Source organism: Motacilla alba, chromosome 3, assembly GCF_015832195.1.
Source record: "Motacilla alba alba isolate MOTALB_02 chromosome 3, Motacilla_alba_V1.0_pri, whole genome shotgun sequence".
Taxonomy (NCBI): Eukaryota; Metazoa; Chordata; class Aves; order Passeriformes; family Motacillidae; genus Motacilla; species Motacilla alba.
In genome coordinates, this window is record NC_052018.1 from 10603319 (window position 1) to 10624903 (window position 21585).

Here is a 21585-nt window from a genome sequence, read left to right on the forward strand (position 1 = left end):
TCCTGCGAAGTTTCCTGTTATAAAAGTTTAAGAATTAAAAGCCTAATGGAGAGTAATAAAATTCTTTTATGTAATGTTTTGTGAAATTCAGGCAACCTCTCAGCCTGTAAAAGGAGCAGGGTTGTGTGCTTTGGATGCTTTGCAATGTGAGGTGCTGTAGCTTTATGCCTTCACTGGGCTTTAGGGGTTGTCTCTGCATGAGAATTCCACACCTCTGTGGAGCTCCTGGGTCAGTCCTGCCCGTTCTACTGCCCTTGTCAAAGTCATGGGGTTGCACCAGTAAGTCAAACAGATGGTTGCTGCTAATGCACTGTGACTCTCTTTACTCTGGCCAGAAATATTTCAGACGTGAAATATTTCACGTCTGAAATATTCTCAGCTGCTTTCCCAAGGTTTCCTACCTATAAACCTACTCTCCCAAACCCTTGACTTTCCTTCCACAGCTGCCACTGGCAGCCCCTCTGCTTGGCTTGTTCCCTGTAGGCAGGGTTAATTTGGCAATGAGTAACTGTTCTTACCTGATGATTTACCTCTAAACTTAGGAAAAACCCTGTGAATTCCATGACACGTTACAGAATCTCAAAGAATAACATCACTGCCTTACAGAACAAGGCAAAGAGTAACATCATCATCCTGTGGATGGGACTCCATTTGTCCTACTGAAACATGGGAGGAGGAGTTGTCACACAACTGTCAGTGTTGCAAGGCCTTTCCCTTGCTTTTGCAGAAAGGTGGGAAAAGCTGACAGAAAGCCAAGGTTAGCAGGGCACTGAGCAGTGTGGGAAGGGTTTCATGCATGTTTAGTGTGAGTGCAGCATGGGGAACAAGGAGAGCCTTTCCAGATGGAAAGTTGTGGCATGTTGAGGCCAAAGGGTTTGGTTGTCAAGTAGCCAGAATAAGTCCCTCTTCCAGATGCTCGCCTTCTGAGTGAGTAAGGGAGGTTTGGTCAGCATGGAAAGCCTGAAACTCTTACACTGTTGCAAGTGAGGGCTGCACTGTGCGCTTCTCATCTAGTAGGTATCATTGTTGAAAAGTAACTGAGGAGAGAAAGGTGCACTATTCCACTTTAGTGGGGATTGAACACCTCTTTCTCAGTCGAGCTCCGCTATGCAGGTCATGCTGTCTTGTTGCCTGTCAGGAGGGGAAGGATTCAGAAAAGCAAAAACAATGTTCAAAACTGAAGATTGCTAGTGGGAAGATTATATCCAAAATTCTTTTATGTCAGCAGATGTTCATCTGCCTCATCCTTTTAACAGAGGCATGGGCTGGATCAGTGAAACAGATTTGACCCCAGCCAGTGGCTTTCATGCAGAATGGAAGGTCTGGTTGCTTTGTATGAAAACAGTTTGCTGAGAGAACTGGTCAAGTTGGAGGCCTCACTTCCAGCATGTTGTGGCCATTTGAGCTGAGCACTGGTCTGTTTCCTAAGATTATTTCCAGGATTCTCCTTGTAGGATCCCTTTAGTGCATGAGCAGGGTGGGACTGAATGCAGTCCAGAGCATTGCTTCCTACAGCTCACGGTGATCAGTTCTTTTATCACTCGTGTTTGTGTTGTACAGGGAGCATGTGAAATGGGCCTGAAGGATATCCTTGTCTCCCAGCAAGGAACAGCTGGTCCAGCTGTGTCCCAACAGAAGGTTTCAGCCTAACTCCTGTTGCTATGGAAAAGGCTGATCAGTGCTTTCCAGGCTGGGGACTCCCCAGCATGGGGACTCTGGTGTGCCTCTGTCTGTTCATTAAAAATAACTTCTCTCCTAATTCCTTTTCTCCACTTTGTCTGAATAATGAAGGCCTGTTCAAATACAGCAGTATGACCAGAGTGGTTCCTGAAAGCTAATCCAAGGAACCATTTAAGCCCATAGGCCTGAAAACTGCAATCTAGGACAGGAGTTAGGTGCTGAAGTTCTCTCTGCAACACCTGAGGTAGGAATAATCCCAGGAGAATGGAGTTGCAGAGTACACGTGTGCAATAGCATGGCTGAATCATACCTTGGGAAAGACACCCTCAAAGGTAAACAGGGAATGCCTAACCCTAACACACCATGAAATTTGGTGTGAAAATCATCATCTACACCATGAACAGCAACCAAGGGAGGAGAAAGAGACCAAGGATTGGAATTGCTCTAGCTTGTCTATGGGAAGGGGGAGACCTGAAATCCCTGTTGAAATGGGAATGCAAGTCTGTCTCTTCTTTTCCATCTCCCTTCCAAGGCATGTGGAAGAGAAAAGTCTCCTTCTCTGTCAGGTGGTGGGGGAAGGGTATGGAATGCTGATGGATCTCTTCCTGGTTTTCCAGTGCAAAGGGGGAGGATCTGGGACAGCCCACTTACTGCAGACGAGGTTATCTAAATATACTCTGCAAAGCTGCAAGACAAAGTGAACCCTAGTTACACCAGACCAGACCTGATGCTCACATGTGTGGCCTGAGAGTGCTGAGAAGAGCTAGCATTTGGTCATTATTATTTTCCCTTCATCCCAGTCTACAAATTTCTGGAGGACTGCTTTTTAGATTGACAGTTAACCCTAAACTTATAAATTTGCTGTTGTTGTTAAAAGCCGGGAGTGTGCTCTCCTGGCAAGTGCACGCATGGCAAATGCAGTAACTTGGGCTCTGCAGTGTGGGCTGTGGACAGCAGAGTGCACTGCTCATGCAGCAGAGGGAGGCAGCACCCAGGCAGCTGCTGGGGGGTCCTGGGGTCACAACACTCTCCCATTCCTTTTCACAGATCTTCCTCCTTCAGCAGGTACAGCTTTAAGAGGGCATGTATTCAGCAATCATCTCAGGCAGGACTGCAGCTTTTGGGAAGCGAGCCACGTGTGTGCACTGACCAGCCAGGCTGGGAAGGCCGGGGCTGCAGGAGCTGGGAAACCCTCTGGAGTCCACACACAAGTGTGCCACCAGCACCAGTGGGCCATCAGCCCCCTCTGCACTGCTGTTCAACATCTACAGGTGCTGCGGCCACACCTGCAGGTACACTGTAGGCACATCCTGAGGGTGATTACAGGTGGCTGTGTGGCAGGTTTGTACTTGATCTCTAAAAAATAATAAGAATTAAAAAGAAAAAAAAAAAGCTTTCTGTGTGCACAGAAACAAAAACTACCAGGTGTCATTTTTGCTCATACTGGAGTATCCATCTGCTCACATTTTGTAGAGTTAGCTTTTCCATACGGGGGAAGGTGAAAGGAAAATGAGGAACTAACAGGTTTCCCAGAAGGTCAGGTTGATGTCATGATACACACAAAGCTCTGCATTAATGGGAAGAAGTGTGTGCCCTAGTGTTGCATGCTGGAGGGGTGCTGGCAGTGACTGCTTGGCTCTTTGAAGCCAGTGCTGGTGCAGCAGATGGTTACTGTTGAACATTAGCAAAGAGATGTTCTGTGCTTACATTGCTCTGTTGTATTTTTATTTGACTTTTCAGATTTGCACTTTACATTCAGATGGGAGGATTGGCAGTCACATTATGAAGTATTACAAGAAGCAGCCATAATCAGAGCTGGAATAATTTTAGTGATCTGCAGCTCCATATTTAAGCATCTGGAAGAGACACAAGGTGTTATTTTGCAGCCTTGGGTCATTTTCTGCTAAGTTTTCTTCTGTAGCCACTTCAGAGAGGCAACAGGTTGCAAGATTTACTGATCCCGTTAGCAGACTCAAGAACTTTCCAGTGCTGTCCCACCATCTGGTCTTTGAACTTCTTGCAAATAGTTTTGGTGGTTCCTGGAAGCAGTAGCTCCTGTGTCCAGTAGCTCCTGTGGCACCATTTGAAAAGCAGCCAGCACAGCAGAGCCTTCAGGTGCTGTTGGAGACACACACAGAGACTGAAGTGAGGAGTGATGCTGGAGCAGACAGCTCAGCAGCTGTGGTTGTCCAAGGGTCGATGAAGCTATAGAAGAAACCCTACTCTTTGGAGGATTTGAACCATTCAAAAGCATTTGGAATATGGCAGCATGCCTTACTGCCTTTGTGTCTGTTTCTAAAATTTTGGATCTGTTTTCTCTCAGACTGGGGGCAGTCCTGTTGAAAACCTGTTGAAATAATACCTGGCTCCAAAACTGCCTGCTATGGCCCAGGTCCAGCATGCCCTGCTCTGCTGCTGGCATCTGCTCCAGAGCCACACCAGCTGTGTTTGGCTTGGCAGGGAGCTCTCCTTCTTCCCTCTCTCATGGGCTCAAGCTGAGACCATGGGACTGCAAACCATGTCCATTCCCTGTTCTTGTCCCAGAACTTTTATTGTTGAGGTCCTTGAGGACAGGCTCTGCATTGCTTGTGTTACAAAGCATGGTGACCTCTCGGGGTGAGTACACAGGGCCTGGTGTTCTTACCAAATTCAGTTTATGTGTGTCATCTTCGATCTGGAGCAACAATCCATACTGGTCCAGCAAGTACATAGCCCTGGAGACTGTCAGAAGCGTGACCTGAAAAGTCTGAGAATGATACACAGTGTGTTTGTGTAGTTTTTAAAGAATGCATACATGCTTAAAGGTGACATCAATGTTCACAGTCCATGCTCAAGGCATTTCTTCGATGCCAAAGTCAGAAATTCTAAATCTCTGAGAAACATCAGGTCAGGGGTGCATTGCAATGGTTCTTTTCCTCCTCCACAACCTACCCTTCCTCTCCCTGCTTGAGCTGCACTGTCCTCTGCAGGTGCTGCCTGGTTGTGGGCTGGTAGGAGAGCACGCTGCCACCAAACAGTGCACATACACCTGAGAAAAAGAAAAAATGCAACTTGATCCATATCAAACCCCACTTTGCAGAGCATTATTTTGTCTTTGCCTTTTGCAGAAACTACATCTGATTAGACTTATGCTTCTCTGAACACTTCCATGTGGCACCTTCTAGCTGAACCTGCCTTGAATTTAAAGTTGATGTCAAGGAAGCCCTCGGGCAGTTTGGTAACTGAGAGGCTGAGACAGGAGAAGTTAAAACCTCACGTGCTGCAGTGTATCAAAACTAGACAGAAACTCAATCTGGTGCCTGCTGCAGCTGCACACTGAGGAAGCAGCACAAGCCAGAATTGCATCATGTTCATTTCTAGCAAGTTCAAGAGCTGAGATGCGTATGAAAGGCTGAGTAAATAACGATGCAGTTACTTGAGCTGCCCAGGCAGGGCGAACACACCACAGCTGGTATCAGGACATGTCAGGACAGGCAGTTCACTCAGCTGGAGTAAAGTACCCTCAGGTTACTGTCCTGGGTTTTTCTCTGCTCTCCTCAGTCCTTAGAGGAGAACAGGATCTCAGACTTTAGGACCAAACCCACATGCCTTTGCTTCTCTGACACATGAGGAGATGGATGACAGGCTAGGACAGCTGGGAGACAACAGACCTGAGTTTCATGTGGATATTGGGACACATAAGTTGATTTTTCTGCTCTAGACATTTTGAGCTGAAGTGATATGAATTTGAGCCTACACAAAGCCAGAACTACCTTATAAAAGTCATATTTACATACCAAATTATTTTGTTTACTCCAATCCAATCTCAAATCAATTGGGTGGCAGAGGAGATTTAAGAAGAGAACTGAATTAAACCTGCGCACCAGTCAGGGTAGTTGAGTTGAAGGCTGGCTAGGGTTTAAGTCTGTGAGGTGCTTAAATCTATTTCTTGAATCATAGAGTCACAGAATATCTGAGATTAGAAGGGACTCATATGGATCATCAAGTCCAACTTCCTGCTCCTTGCTACCTCCAACTAAACCACATGACTAAGAGCATCATCCAGATTTCCAGGATAGGGTCCATGAGTGAGAGGTGAGCCTTTCACTCAATCCTACCTGTTCCAGTTGCTGTGCCAGGGTCCTTACTGCCAGCCTTTTAAAGTGAGGAGGGTGTCTCACCCTGGGGCTAATAGGCACTGGGCAGAACTCTGCAGCAAACTCACTGCCATTAATCTCACATCTATTTGAGAGGAAAGATCAACAGATATAAATAGAAATTAGGGCTTTGTTGATGAGTTCATTGGACATTTAATACTACTTGCCCATCCAAAGTGATGTTCCATCTTGGGGTGTTGTTGAAGTCTGGAGATGTGGCTACCCAGCAGTTTTCCAGGTACAGCTCAACACTGGGGCTCTCGTCCTTCAGCTCCACCTCAAGAAACACAGGCTCCATGGGTTGTTTGAGTATTGCCATGCTGGGCCCATAGAACTCCATGAAGGACTCATCTCGAGAAAATGCCAGGGGATTTTGTTGTTGTTTAATATCATTTAAACTAAAACATACTTGGAAATTCTCTGATTTCCATAGGAGGAGATTTACCTTTGGACACTCTTGAAACTACATTCAGAGCTTGTCTTACCCTTCTGTAAGCTGCAGAGAAGGAAATGTTAGTGAAGTTCTTTAGGTGAAAGTGAGGCATGTCTTAACAAAGGAACTTAGGACTGAAAGAGTCAGAGAGGTTTAAAAATGGAGGAAGAGAATTGCACACCTGCAGTATTTGAACGTGGAAACATCGTCCCAGAGCCAAAGGGAGGGGATGTGGCTGGGTCCCTGGAGAAGGCACCAAGCACTAGGGTCTCTTTTGCTTGGTAGTAGCACAAGACTTTTAGTCTAGAACAGAAGAAACAGCAATTTTTGTGTTCATATCTATTCCCCAGCAGCTGTACAGAAGTGAGCAGTGTCAGTGAGCAGCAGCTCCTACCTGTAGTCTGGATCTCTAGTGATTGTTGGTGTGCTCTGTCCTGGAAGAGTCTCTTTCTCATAAGAGATTTCATTCTCATAAATAATGTGGTCACCTTCAAACTGTGCATATGGGAAACTCATTGTAAATTGACTCTCCTCAGGAGCTGGGGCAGGGGACCAAAAGAGAAAATGCAGGAGAGGCAGAGAGCTCCAGCAGGTGTATCTGCTCTGGCCATGGACTTACCCTTACTGAAGTGCCACAGGTAGTGACATGGAACTTGAAGAAGGCATGGGCTTCATTATACTCTCTAGGCTTGCAGGAGCTGTCCCTGAGCTTGGTTTTACTCATGTCAATGCCAGGAATTGTCTTCATTTGGGCAGATACCATTATAGTACCATCTGGGTGGCATACTGAGAAAGGCAGAGTTGGTTATGAGCTCAAGAGTTCAATCTTTTTATTGATTGATCAGTTGCACAACTTACTTATAAATGCTGAAGAATTAAAACTGCAGCTGATGGAGAACATCTGTAAGGTCTCCATAGTTCTCACTTTCCTTAGGGCAACATCAAACCTTGCTTTAATTTTCTGAAAGGACACTTCCTGTGAAGGAGGAGATGGAAGAGATCTGTTATCTTTTGTACATCATCCACATGTACCAATTCCTGCTCCACAGCTTGTGCCACTTGAATACTAGTACATCACAAGAGTTAAATCAGTGTGAAGGCTCGAGCCTGAAGCAACATGGGGGCAGAACTACAAGTTTTCATGTATGAATTTATCAGTCACTGTCACAGAGATAAATTTGGGCTGATTATTGTAGAATAGTTAAAATTATTACAGCATCAATTTTCCCCTGCCATGTCTTAAATTTTCTGCAAAATTTCCTTTAAAAGAGCTTCTTTCATAAAAGCTGTATTGAAATATTGTTTCTGGCTCAGTGCAGATGGGACATTTTGCCTCATCTTACTAAAAACACTGAAAAGTTTGTTTTTGAAGACTTGATGCATATCTTTTAGAGACAAGTGGGGACTGCAGATTGCACAATATATGGCATTACCATAAGGGTCCATGTCCAGTGCCTCTTATCCTACTTGCTCTGTCTCAGAGTCCTTCCCTCTCGAGGTTTTCCAATATGTGCAATACCACAGCACTACAGCCTGTGACTGTAGGACTCTGTGGGAGCAAACAGCCCTATGTGCTTTAGAAAAGGCATTGCTGAACAGCTCCTGTACCTCATAGACGAGTCCCCCAGCAAACAGAGGTATTTGCAAGATCAGGTGTGTGGAGTTGGTAGCTGCAAGGTACCCATTGGTGAGGGCAAGGTGCCGGTTCAGGAGCTTGTTACCAAGGTACAGGTCCCAGTACTGGTGCAGGCCAAAAGTGGGCAGGGTTAGATACAGGTTTTCTTCATCACAGGAACCAACTGCGTCTGGTACTTCTGGGGGAAGAACGTGGGATGGAGAGTTAGCAATGAAGGAAGGTTTGATGGTGAGGTTTGGCCCAGGCAGGGATTTCTGTCACAGGTAAGGAACCCCAGCAGCCTGTTACGTGCATGCTGGCACTGTCTGCAGGGCTTGGCTGTGTTGCAAGGGGTGTACCAGCTGACATCTGGTGGGATGGGGAGTCCTGCTTCAGCAGTGGCCTGCCAGCTTGCTTCCATGACTGTTCCCTGTTTCAGTAAGGCAAGCTGAGCTATGTATGTAAATACATTTTTTGACCAGCCTTCTTTGAGCTGAACCAAGATCTATTTCAGAGATTAAACAGGACAGTGAGGAGACTGTCATCTTTGTGGCATGCAAAAATCTAATAAATCTGAGAAAATACCAAACAGACCTCCTGACTATTTCAGTAACCTGCTAGGTACAGCTCTTAGTGGATGATTTCTCTTTATAGAAATGCTGTCTTTGGAGATTAGAGCAATGTTTTTGAGTCAGTTAAGTTCTGCCCTGGATGAAGAGGCAGAGTTGTGTTTGAGGACAAACTGAAACTTGTAGCAATGTCTGAAAGTTTTGCCAGTAGATGTATGTTCATGTTCTGAGGCATCTTGTTCACTGAGTTTGCAAGCCAACTTCTTCTACACACTTGTTTTATTGCTCTCAGTGTCTCGAGGGCAGACTGTCTTGCCAGTATGCAGAAGAGCTGCCATCAGTGGAGCAGCAACTTGGCTGTTACCAACAATGAGCTGTGGAGGGGTGGGGTTTTCCCCAAAGCTCTCACCCTCCTCTGATGCTCTCACTGAATTCAGTGACATCTGTGCTGTTGATGCAAACCAGTTAATGTCAGGGGAAAGCTTACCAATATCAGCAATCACACACTCCACCTCTGTTGCGTGATAGTAGAGCGTCATCTCCGGACCCACACTAAGGGTGTAGTTGACCAGGAGGGTGTATTTTGTTTCATTTCTATTCACATACTGAAAGAGAGAGAAGATTAAGGCTGCAGCAGCTTTCGGAATAGGCAGGCATATATGTTCTGAACAACACTAAGTAACTATTCCAACACCCTCCTCTCCCCTGCAAATAGATCAGGCTCCAAAAGCATCGCTTCAGCTGGCCTAAAGCTATTCAGAAATCTGGCCTGGATTCAGCAGCTCTTTCAGCCAAACATAAATGTGGAGAATGTTGTGCCTTTTCAGAAAATGAGGACAGAAGTGAACACAGTGGTGGTTCCTCTGTAGCCCAATGGTAAAAGAGCTCATAGAGGGAGATTCAGGTCCAGATCCTTATTCTTCTTTACTCAGAGTGTGGGCTGAAACCAGGAGAGTAAGTAATTGGTTGAATAGAAGATGTGAGGAGATGCTGTGAGAGATCCCTATCAATATCCTCTTTTCCTTCACTGAAAGTGCTCCCAAAGCAAAACCTGGTGTTCAACCTGAAAGAAATACTTCTGGATTTTTCATTTCTTGCTTTGATCCTTAATGCAATTTGACTGTGGTTTGACTGCAGCCTGAAAACTATTTGCACAAATCCTGTGTGTTCTCAGTGTTGTTCCTTGTAACAGCATCACAGCCCTGCGTGGTTTGGTTGAAAGAGTGGTAGAGGACTTGCAGTTATGCATCCTTTCACTGAAATGAGAGGTTGAAATCCCTCTGTGAGTATATACCTTTTACAAATATTTAGATTACAAATGGTCTGAAGCTTAACAAAATTACATTTAGAGTACCCTGAGCCTGCCCGTAGCATGCTCGCACGGGGCATGGCCTGTGCCAGCATTCAAACAGATTTTTGAAATTGGTGTTTGCCAGCATTGCAACAATTGATTTATTTTTCCAAGACGCTCCTGTTTCAAAGGGCAGCATCTAATACAGACTTGACAAACCTCTTCCTGCTGGGTGTGCACTCGGACATTAGCCATGCACTACTGGAAGTCACATTTCATCCCACCTAATTACACTTGATACCGATCTCCTAGAGATCTGTAGAGAGCAAGGTGGGGACATAAAAGCCTCTAATCTTAACTCAGATGATCTCAGACTCATTGACATCTTTATGATGAAGGAACTGTGGCTGGTTAATAAAAGCTGGACCCTGCTCTGCAAAGGGACTGCCCCACCTCCTCCACTCTGCTGCTGAAGTGACCTGCTGTATCCTACCTCTTTCAGAACATATGGATCATCAAAAGAGACTTCCAGGATAAACGCTTTTGTTCCATTAGAAAAGGGAGTTTCATAAATCTTGAAGCCGTGGTGCTGTGCTTCCCTCAGGGAAAATGGCACATTTCCTACTGTGATTGCCACCAGAGAGACATCGGGAAGAAAGTGTCCAAATGCAACATTAAATAGCCGTTCCTCTGGCACAGTGTCTGCAGGGAGAGAGCATCAAATTACTGCTGATGTGGATCAAATAGGGAAGACGGTTGGGGTGGCCTCCCATTCAAATTCCAGGAAACTTAGCCAACAGCCATCTCTTTAATGGCTCTGATTAATGAGTGTTTGTGTTCTAGTCAGATCTGAAATACTCTGAGTACATGAGAATTGCTTCAAGCTGCAGGGGATTAACAACAAATACATAGAACTTTATAGAAAGTGGGTTCAGTGACTTTCTAGAGGTGCACTATGATGTGCAATACCTTTGAAGAAATCTAGAATCTAGTTCAGTCACATAAAATTTGAAAAAATTATCATAATGTATGATAAGAGGCTCATTTTTCTTTTTATATCACTTATCTAGACAATTCCAAGTATCATTAGTGCCTTAATGCATTGGAAAATAAAATTTAAAAACCATGACTGCAACACTGGGTGGCACAATGATTTCAGTATACTCCCAAGGTATCAAATGCAGGCAGTTTGGGGGAGAAAATACCATCACTGACGGCTGTCCTCAGACAGTTCTTCCCAGTGTGATAACTCCACATCACAACATCTTTATTCCAGTGCTCATTGGAAAAATCCAGGCATTAACATGAAAGGAATGTTTACATTTTTATCAGCAACTTATAAGTTAAGGCTAAAGGGTTTTTGCTGGGTTTTTTTTGTTTGTTTGTTTGCTTTACTGTAATACTTGAATCTCGACTTTGCTTAGAAAATTGTAAGAGGAGTTGAGAATATTCTGGTGAATGTAGATGAGGGGCACAGGTTGGGTGGAGCACAGCAGAAGACTGGTAAGGGTCAATAAGAGGAATGACTTACTGTTGATAACAGTTGGTATTTGTGGCATGAAAGGTGTGGTGATGGATTTGATGATTGTATACTTTGTGGTTTGCCAGTCTGCATCCGTCCACGTGTGCTCCAGAAACAGGTCAATGCAGTAAGTGACTCCATATACACCACCAGATATGGAGCTCTAGGAGGTAAAATTTGTGATCAAGTCTTAATTCTCAGTAGCTTAATGAAGAGCTTACTGAATATAGTTAAAATTCTCACACTAGGAAGAGCAAATGGAATTCTAGTACAGCTTGGGATGGATTTTGCTAGGAGATTTTGCTTGTTTGTTTGGTAGCTTGGCCCATTAGTCTGGTCCATGTGTGGCTCAGATACTGCTGTGATCCTTAATAAGGAAGTATCAGGGGTGTCCTCATTCAGTTTAGCTCGTCACCACATTTGTTTTGTTTTGGTTTTTTTTTGCCATTCCTGGATTACCAGTCATGTCTCCTGTCTGTTACACAAATAGGGAACTCCTGAAGGGGATAAGTAAAAATCACACCAATACCATCTTGTAGGAATATTGCCAACTCCTTTCTAGGTGTTTAAGTTGGGTGGAGTTTTGAGCAACCTGATCTAGGGAAAGATGTTTCTGCCCATAGCAGTGGAGTCTGGAGTAAATTGTCTTTAAAAGTGCCTTCCAGCCCAAACTATTCTCTTCTGTTCTACTGAACATTCCCTTTGACATTGCCTCTGTATCTGTAAATTATATCTTGATGAGGAATAAACTGTGTTCAAAGCAGGTGACTGCACCCCAACAACATCCAGAGAACCTGTCCCTTGCTAAATCATGCTGTCTTGGAAATTGGCAGGGAAATTACACATTGAGCCAGACTAGAAGTTTACCAGGACTAGTTTCATTATTGAACAACACAGACAATTAAATTCCAATGTCCAGAAATCTCTTCACTCTTAATGTATTAGTATGTCTTATAGATTATTAACAAAAGGCAGCCTCTTGCTTCTACCATGTTTTGTCATTTTAAATTCCTAGTTTCTGAGTAAGTGCTTTCAAAACACAGAAGAAGCATCTAGATCTTCAAATATTTATTGTATCTGCAAATTTTAAGCAGCAGTCAATCAGTATTTGCATTCACCATGATTTGATACATCCACAGGATAGGCCCTCAAATGTATTTGTGTGTGACAGATTTGTACTAACCTGTAACTTGCCTCCTTCTGCTCCAGTAGGGATGGTTATTCTGATGTGTGTCTCGTTGTACTCCAGTAAGTAGTTCATCTCCTCTGGATTCACTATGACTTGATCATCCACTCCCATTACAATGCTTTTAGACTGAAAGGTGGATTCCTGGACCACTAGTGTGGGGACAACTCTTGGCACAGTCCATGTTAGCATGGTATCGGTGAAGCTGATGCCATCTGTGGAGTTAGAAAGACAGTCCAGAGAAGGGGCAATTGGAGTTACCACTCAGTCCTATCTCTGCCTTTCCCTGATTCCATTTCACCAGAATGTCTCTACAGTGTTCCCTGATGCAACACCTTGTAGGATATTAGCCAAATGATGGCTATTTTGTCACAGAGACCCTGGCACTCGAAGCAGACCTGAATCCCCAGTTTCAGGTGAATCATTAATTTATTCAGAAGAACTGGCAGCTGTGCTCCCAGCTACCTGCTCTGTTGTCCCATGGCTTACTGGCAGAAGGAAGAGGGCACAGAGCAACCTGTTTGCACCTTCTTGAAATATTGCCTTCAAGGTCTCATCAACTTAAAACCTTGTGCTTTCTCATCACTTGTTCACATTAATAATCTCTGTGAGATTATTAATGACTGTGGGAGCCAGGTGCAGCCACCACTTCTCTGCAAAAACCCAGGCCAGTCCTGCCTCTCCAGAGAAAAGGATTATGTGAGTTTCAAGGATGCAGAGCTGCATGCCTTGCATGGAATAGTATGAAAAAAAAAAAAGAGCCAAGGCTGTGGGATTAGTCCAGGGGAGGCTCCCTGGCTCTTCTATAGTTTTGCTTGTTTCCAGTTCCCTGCATCTAATGTGGGGATGTGAGAAACCAGAGACATGACACTGCACTGGGAACACAAGTAATGTAGTGTCACAGCAGGGACCGTGTTTGTCCAGGACTAAAGCCACAGACTCTTAGCTCATGTTGCTCTGAGAGAAGCTTGTAAACCTCTTCTCTTAGTGAGAATGGGAAGACTGTGTTTTCTGCTACCTCCTTTGGTGGTTATTTTTAGTGAAGAAGGAAGAGATCCTTACCAACAGGACAGGAGACAGTTGTGTCAATCAGCAAAAGCAGCCACCGCTGCCTGTACATGGAAGTGGAAGTGATCATGTTCATATTTACACCACTGACCTGTTTGAGCCCAGGCAGAAAAAGAGAGCTGATGTTCTGCAGAGGCAGTGGGAACAGCAGAGCTTTGTGTCTGGCTGGGATCAGCAACTCACCACGCTGATGTCAGACTCGTTGCTGTGGTAGGGCGCCCGCAGGTACACTCGGGACAGGCTGTTATTGAAGCTGTAGCCCAGTTTTACTGCATCACTTACTGTTATTCTCTTTCTCCCTGATGGAGAAACAAACATCAGTTGCCATTGCTGGTATGCAACATTTTGAGTCTGCAAGAGAGAGATGAGCTATATCAGTTCCACGTCTACCAAAGTCTCTTAAAAAGCTGAGTAGTGATGATACTGTAGTGCCTGTTTTCCTGTTAGAAGTGGGAGTAAATGGAATGATACTAGGAGCTCATCTCAGGCAAGAAATACCCTTGAGATATAAATATGTATATATATATATATATATATATATATATATATATATATATATACATATATATATATATATGTATATGTAAAGATAAGGAATTCTACAACTCTTTGAGGCATCTTTAGAGATACTCTTCTAGCAGCCCTGGAAGAAACATAGACTTGAACAAATCCACTGTGGACAAAATATCTGTGCTGTTAAGAAACTCTTTGTCCCTATGTCTGTTGATTGCTGGATTGCTGGAGCAGTCCAGAGGCCAAATGACAGATTACCATTTATAGTGTGGAGCCATATTGTGTCAAGGATAAGAGACCAATGCCTGTACTGGCCTAGAATAGAGTCCTCTGCAGTCATGGCCATATGGGAGCACAGTCAAGAGGAAAATGGGCATCAGGAGCAAGTAAGACATGAGAAACATGGGACAAGCATATATATTTGACAGAATCACAGAATGGTTAAGGTTGGAAGGAGCCACTGGAAGCCATCTAGTCCAACCTCCCTGCTTAAGCAGGTTCCCCATGAGCGTGGTACTCAGAATTGTGTCCAGGCAGCTTTTGAATTTCTCCAGATGAGACTCCACACCTTCTCTGGGCAATCTGTTTCATTCTTTCTCACATTCAAGTGGAACTTCCAGTGGGTCAGTTTCTGTCTGCTCTCTTGTCCTGCTGGGCACTACTGAGGAGAACCTGTCTCCATCCTCTTGACACCTTTCCTTCAGATACTTGTGTACTAAGATCCTCTCCTAGTCTTACCCAGTCTAAACAGGCCAAACTCCCTCAGCTTGTCCTCATAAGATAGATGCTCCTGTCATCATTTCCCACTCATTCTTTCCAGCCTCAAATATTTTTCATCTCAGTGACTCCTGAGCTATCTGTACCTTCTTTGTATTTTGTATGTCTTATTGGATTTCTCTTCAGTCAACTTTTCCAGACTTTCCTTGGGATCAAGTAAGCTTTTAGCAGCCACAACATCTTTTGGTGATGAATTTGACAGTTTCACTACCCATTGTGTGAAGAACCACCTACCTTTGTTTGTCTTGAACACAGTTTCCACTAATGGAACAAGCGTATGACTCTGTTCTCCCACCTAAATGTCTTTTTGCAGCTTAGAGGTCTAAAAATACTTGAGAGGTTTTCAGTACTTGACAGCAAATTTGTCATCTCCCTTTTTTTGTCAGAGATGGAGCTGTGCCCCAAGAATGACTCATAAGAGCAGAGAGAAGAGGCAGGCTAGGAACTGTTAGGAAAGACTCCCCTTCATACCTCTGGCAGTGCTGACATCCATGCTACGGTGTAGTCATTTGAAACTGCTGGGACATCAGTCTTCACTGACACCTGGGGACACAGGAGATTCTTTGGGAGCAATGGAGCAAACAGGTCTTCAGTATTATTACAGGCATAGGGAATCTATCAGGATTTAGCAGTTTGCATTCATTGGAGGTAATTAAAGTGTTTCCATGGTGGTTTTTGATGGCAGTAATTTTTGTGGCTTTAAAATGAAAGTTAGTTGGCCTGGGTCTCTCCACTGGAGGTGTAGGGAAGCAGGTTATTGGCATTAACAGGATTGGTTCTCTCTTCCCATGCAGACTGAACACCTGAAAATGCAGGATGCCCAATACCTAAGGTAGGTGCTGTGGTTTAAATCCTTCCCACATTTGCTGCAGAGTGAGGCAAGGAAACAGGACAGTCAGAAGACACCTGTACCACAGTTCAGTTGTGTTGCAACCCAGACATGACTGCACAGCCTTGAGTTCTGACAGGAGAAGTATGTTTTCTTTCTCCTGCCTGTTGCAGGCATGCACAGAAAGCAATGAAATTTGGTTTATTTGCTGCCTCGTTTCTACACTGGTGTGTAGGTGATGGCAGCAGCCTGAGCAGCCCAATTGCACCGCCTGGCAGGAGGCAGCTCATGTATGTACTGTGAGTTGTGTGATTCAGCAGAGACACAGCTCTGCAAACTCTGGGTTTTATTGTTTCAGATATGAGGGTGACATTCTCACAGATGCTGCAGCACTTCATGACCAAAAGGGACTCTCATGAGCTTAAGAGCTTGGCCTTAAGCCTCTCTGTTGATTTGCTTGCAGAGGCTTGCCTGACTTCATCTGTACAGTTAACTGAGTTTCACTGCATACAAAATATTTATGGCATGTAAATGTGTTACTAATCAGATCTACAGTTACACACTCTGCTAAATATCAGCAGGTTGCTATTATGCCTGGTACATGGGGTACAATCAGCTTCTGGCAGGAATTTGTGGAGATTGCTGTGCCTGGCAGGGAGCTTGGCTGTAGCCTTGCCTTCTGTGGGAAGGTTTTTACCTCCATGTAGTTTTCTTCACACACAATTTCTCTTGACGCCCAGGATGCATAGGAGCAGTACATAGGGTAGGTGTAGGTGACAGCTGCCCTCATGCTTGCAAATGAGGAGACCTTGATGTTCACAGTCAGTGAAAACAGCTCATCTGCCTGGGAAGAAACACTGGCAATTCAGCAGATGGTGTGGAAGATTCCAGGAGTTCTGTTTCTGAGAGTGTTCAGCCCAGTGTTCTGTTTCTGAGAGTCTTTTATAATGATGAGAACAGCTTGAGAACTGCAGTAACAGCTCCTACAACATACCACCCTGTCTGAAATGGTTTGTATGCAGGGTTTTACTGACCAGGGACATTGCCTCAGTGCTCACAGCCTTTGCCTCAGACCCCATCTCAGCTCTGTTCTTGCCACACTACAAAGGAGCAGCTGGTCAAGGGCAGACCTGACCCACCTTACCGTGAGGTTCAAGTTCCTCCTCTTTGTGACTCTGTGTGTCTCCACACAGATAAAGTACTGGAACTTTTGTTTTGATCTAAGTAGTTCAGATCTAATCTACAATGCTATTTAATGTTTAACACTAGACTAAGTCCAGTAAAAGAAATTCATTTTGGTTCTTCAGCTCTCCAGGAGGCACACATAAAGCCATGGCCTGTCCTTCTATCTGACATAGATGTGTATTTTTCTACAGACGAAGGCAAAACCTTTACAGAGAAATTTCCAGCCTGGAAATCCAGGTCATTGCACAGCACACTGTACACCCCGGTTCTTGTTAGCTAACTTTGCCTATAAAGTTTTACCATATTTTTTCTGTGGGGCTTCCAAGACCAACCAGACTAAACATGGACAAGCAATGAAGTTTCTACTCCGATTTGTTCTGGTTTTAGGTACATTTCATCTCAACTAACATTTAGAAATTAGAAATCCAGGCTACACTTTTACACATATTTTTGGAAGGGGTGAATCACCTTCTGGAGATGCCTGCTTCTCTCCATTGACTATTGTGGAAGAGTAAACAACTGGTTTAGACTAGACATTATCTTTTAGATGGCTAAAGTTACGTGAGGCAAATCTGGGTCTAATAGATGCGTGTGATCTACGTTCCTAGGCATGTGTTAACAGGCGCATTACCACACAAATTAAGCCAGGAAATGATCTGCCAGAATCACACTGCAAACATTGCTTTTTTCAAGCAGATGCCTACTTCTTTCCAGAGAGGCTTTCAAGAAACTCTCTGGCAAATCAGCAGCTACAAGGATATGCTTGAGAACTGGCAGCTACTCAGCAGCATTAGGATAAGTGTCATTCCATGGAGAGAGGAAATCCCATGTCAGTCACACTGAACAAACCTCACAGCAGAGAGCCATTGCCTATTCATTTCCACACGACGCTCCCAACACTAGTTCCTTGAGTTCAGTATTCTCAAAACATGCCATTAGAATGCCATATACTATCTCAGCCTTGTGTTTTTGGAGAAGATGTGCTGCCTGAGCTGCTTCCAAGCCCGTGTCTGGGCCTCACCTCATTGGCCACGTGACAGCCGAGCACTGAGGCACGGAAGACGGGATTGCCCCACACGTCTTCTGACAGGACATAGCCACAGCGAGATGCTAATTTCTCATCCAGCAGAACAGGGCCAGAATAAGGATCTACAGAAAAAGGGAAAGATACGTGGGATGTAAAGCTCAAGGCAAGTCCTGGGGCAGAATGGTGCTGAGGCCGTCTCACACAGCTCTTCTCCATGTGGGTCGGGTCCTCTCAGTGACATGTGCTGCTAAGGAGCTGGTGACATTGTGCTGGCATGTGTAGGAGTGCATGAGACAGTTTGGCATGACTCAAGCTCACACACATAATGTGCACTTCAATGCCTGTTTCCTTGCATCCAGAAGCTTGTGCCATTGCCACTTTGAAGTGCTATTAGGAGAGTTTCTCCGAAGCATCACCTACATTTCTCCCTCCCTGATTTTGGTCTCTAGAAAAGAGTTATGGGCTAGTAAACCCATCTGTTTCTAAAAATCATCAAGTTGGGATAATCTGCTGCTCACTCTGCTCAAAGGATGTGGCCACAGATCTGTTTTGGGTGGGCACTTTTACATATCGATCAGGTTTGCTGCTTGTCTCTGCGTGCTGTGAGGCCTACGGGGGAGCCAACAAGAGACATGACAGGGACTGGCTGTGCTCAGCTCTTGATGGCAGAATTAATAACAGCATATTTTGTTAATCAATCTGCCCTCTGAGTAAGGAACTATTTTAGTCTTGGGTTAGACACAAGAATCTGTACAAATAGATAGGGTTTAACTAGCTGCCACTGCAATTTCCAGATTTGTCTGTCATGCCTATATGTTGGACAGTTCTAGAACTGCTGTTTCAGTAGATGGATGCCTGCAGGCAGGATAGGCTCAGGAGATAAGTGGGAATAATTTTAGAAGAAGAAGGAATAGCTTTTATGAGACCAGCTGATAGAGCTGGAAGAAACAAACAGCATTTTGTGCCTGAAGGCTGGTCTGTTTTTTCCAGCAGTATCGGTTACTCTCATAAATGCTATCCCTTCTGCCCACACCCTTTCCGTACTTGATTTTTTCAGTTCTGCCTCCAAAGCAAATGAAAAAAAACATAACCCAGAAAAGAGTGCACTGGTCTCAAGAGAAATTAATTAGGTTTGGGGTGAAATCACATACTTTTTACAATCTGATGTGAACATTTTCTGGTTTTCATTTTGGTTCTGAAGATTTTTGTTTTCGACAGAAAATGGAACCCCTTTGTCCAATCTGAATCATGGTACTTAAATGCCACTGTGGTGCTAAATAAAAAGGAAATAAAGATACCCTCCAAAGTCCTTTAACTGCTGCAGCACTCACTCAGCCCTCATTGAGAGTGTGTTTTCGGGGTATTACCCAGCCTACACTGCTGTTGTTATTATGCTGTTCAGGACATATCCAATCTGCAACATTGCCTTTGTTTTCCTTGCTAGACATGTGTAAGGGCTCAGCAGAGGAAAGAATGAAAGCTAAATGTCAGTCCTTCTTCCTCAGACCATCCTTTCTCCTTTCCCAGCACCGTAGCAGAATGGGGCAGAGGGGGCTGTGGCTGTAGTTACCAGCTTTACTCCTCTGCAGGGTTAGTGGCCAAATTGAGGTGGGAGAGACTGGCTCAGGGTGACAAGGACGTGCTGCAGGTTCCTTGGGTGAGTTACCAATTATCAATAGATGGCAGCAGCATCCAGATCACACTCTGGGATCACTTAGGTGATTCCCCAGCCTTCATGTTATTCGGGGCTGCCACTTGTAACTCACCATAGATTTCCAGCTGGAAGAACTTTCCCTGGAGCAAGAGTTTATTCAGTTTCATCCAAAAAATTCTGGAGCGGCAACTGCTCTCTACAAGACCTAGTGGGAGCACATATAGAGCTGATGAGTCAGTGGGACTGCAGGGCAGAGAAGAGGTACATCATGTTATGAGCAAAATAATGGAGTTCTCATCCCTGCCTCTCTCCCCACTCTGCTTTTATCATGTTTCACCAACCTGGGGGAGCCATCCGCCTCCCTTGTCCCAGCCAGAACAGGAAGAAAAACAGCCAGATCCTGCAGTAGAAGCACATGAACTAATAATAGGGAGAACAGAGAGAAAAAAAAAATCAAAATGGAAAATTAAGGAGGTGGTAACCAAAGTCTTGTTACCTGTGTAGCAAGTGACCCACAGTCTTCATCTGTCCCCAGGGACCTGTGCATGGGCAGCAAAGTCCTCCTCCCTGTGAAGTAAAGCAGACCCGGGTGTGCAGGTGGAACTTGGCCAGACCCAGGAGGAGGGGTACAGGTTACCTTTCACAGACCGTACTGTCTTCTCCAAACCCTGTGTGTGGACCAGGAGAGGCTTCTGTTGTGGAAGGACACCTGGGTGGAATCCTGCAGTGCCCTCCAACGTTATCAGAGCTCGCTCCCAGCAGGGGAGGCAGCTCTCTCTCTCTCTGGGAGGGCACAGCACCCTCCTGCCAGATATTTGCAAGGTCAGAGGCTGCTGCTGAGCCTATTTGTGATGAGTACAGCAGAGCGTGCTTGGTGCTTTCCATCAACCCCTGCGAAGTATTCTCATTCCTTACAAGCCAGTTGGGTAGCTCTAACTTCAGGTCTTTAGAACACATGAAACATTTCTCCAGAGGTATTTTAATTTGGTCTATACAGGAAATACATTTCTGTTTCTGTGAAATGTCTCAGTGACCCAGCCATGCCAGAGATAACAGCAGTACTTTGGCAGCTGCACATTTTGCTTTTGTGGATCCAGTTAGGTTGCCCTTTGATTTGTTTGATTATCAGAGAGCGTTTTGGTGAAAACTCTTGTTTTCAGAAGTGCTGCAATATCTCTGTATCAGTCAGACCGTATGCAGGTCTGTAAATGGCCGAGCATCTTGCCTGAGAAAGTCTTTGCTCATAATGGGAGTTGTTTCTCTGGGACTGCAAGTGACCCAGGAAAGAAAGGCTGAGAGGCTTGGACAGCTGAAAATACAGCTTGTGTGGCACGGATGAGCCAGGGCAGGGTGAGGAATACAAGAGACTTAGGTTGACGTTTTAGCCATTTCAATCCAGAGCTTAATTTCCTTTTTGCCCCTATTTTGAGCCGTTGACCAATAGTTCTTACCTTGCTTTGTTTCACAGACATGAGCAGAGCTGTGCTGTAGAACAGATTGTTTTTGCCGTGCACTTCACACCACTGTGGGATAAACAAAATGCAATGGGCACATCCCCTCCCAGGACACAGTGCAATCAGTGTGACTTCTTCCTCTCAGAGGAACTGTGCAGCAGCAGGAGTACCCCCACCACTGCCCTGCCAGACACGCTCACTTTGCACAGCAGCAGGGAACAGTGGCACACATCTTGTGTGAGTGCTCTGGAGTGGAGCCCCGGGGCTTTAGCAATCTCCTAATTAATGTCCTTTGGCCACAAGACCCTTTTTCATTCAGTGGGAGCTGAAGTCCAGCTTCTGCCTCAACTTCTCATGAGCCCACGCAGGACTGGCTGCATGATCCTGGCCCCTGTTAGCTCTGTGTCCGAGTGACTCTTCATTGAATCCAGCTGGAGCTGGAATTCTGCTGGAAATGGCCGTACGCAGATACCACAGTGATGAGTGTGGTGTAACAATGAGATTCTGAATTTTGAGTGAAAACTTCAGTATATTTGGATAGCAAAGAGTTCCAATTTTGATAAGCCACTTCCAAGAGACGTGTAGCATCTCCCCAAGATACTGTGAGTCAGGGTCTGAGGGAGCCATGTTTGACAGAGCATGATCA

The 21585-nt window shown here is 44.9% G+C and overlaps 1 protein-coding gene across 2 annotated transcripts; it reads right to left on the reverse strand.

Annotated features, from left to right (window-relative positions):
* Window positions 1-3383: 3383 nt before the first annotated feature.
* LOC119699232 lies at window positions 3384-20429 on the reverse strand. 2 transcript variants are annotated; one of them, XM_038132434.1, is made up of 23 exons: window positions 20123-20429; window positions 19827-19905; window positions 19598-19690; window positions 17826-17953; window positions 16317-16463; window positions 15262-15333; window positions 13684-13851; window positions 13495-13591; window positions 12430-12647; window positions 11256-11409; window positions 10218-10426; window positions 8921-9038; window positions 7858-8063; window positions 7108-7225; window positions 6869-7035; window positions 6644-6744; window positions 6431-6552; window positions 6262-6312; window positions 5984-6167; window positions 5778-5901; window positions 4612-4708; window positions 4325-4426; window positions 3384-3798 (listed from the first exon to the last, which is right to left on the reverse strand). In XM_038132434.1, the coding sequence occupies exons 2-22, from the start codon at window positions 19900-19902 to the stop codon at window positions 4344-4346; spliced, it is 2733 nt and encodes a 910-aa protein (XP_037988362.1). In that variant the 5' UTR covers window positions 19903-19905; window positions 20123-20429; the 3' UTR covers window positions 3384-3798; window positions 4325-4343. The 2 variants fall into 2 exon arrangements, with proteins under 2 accessions (XP_037988362.1, XP_037988361.1); XM_038132433.1 differs by having other exon boundaries at window positions 19827-19885; window positions 19982-20429.
* Between the last annotated feature and the right edge of the window lie 1156 nt (window positions 20430-21585).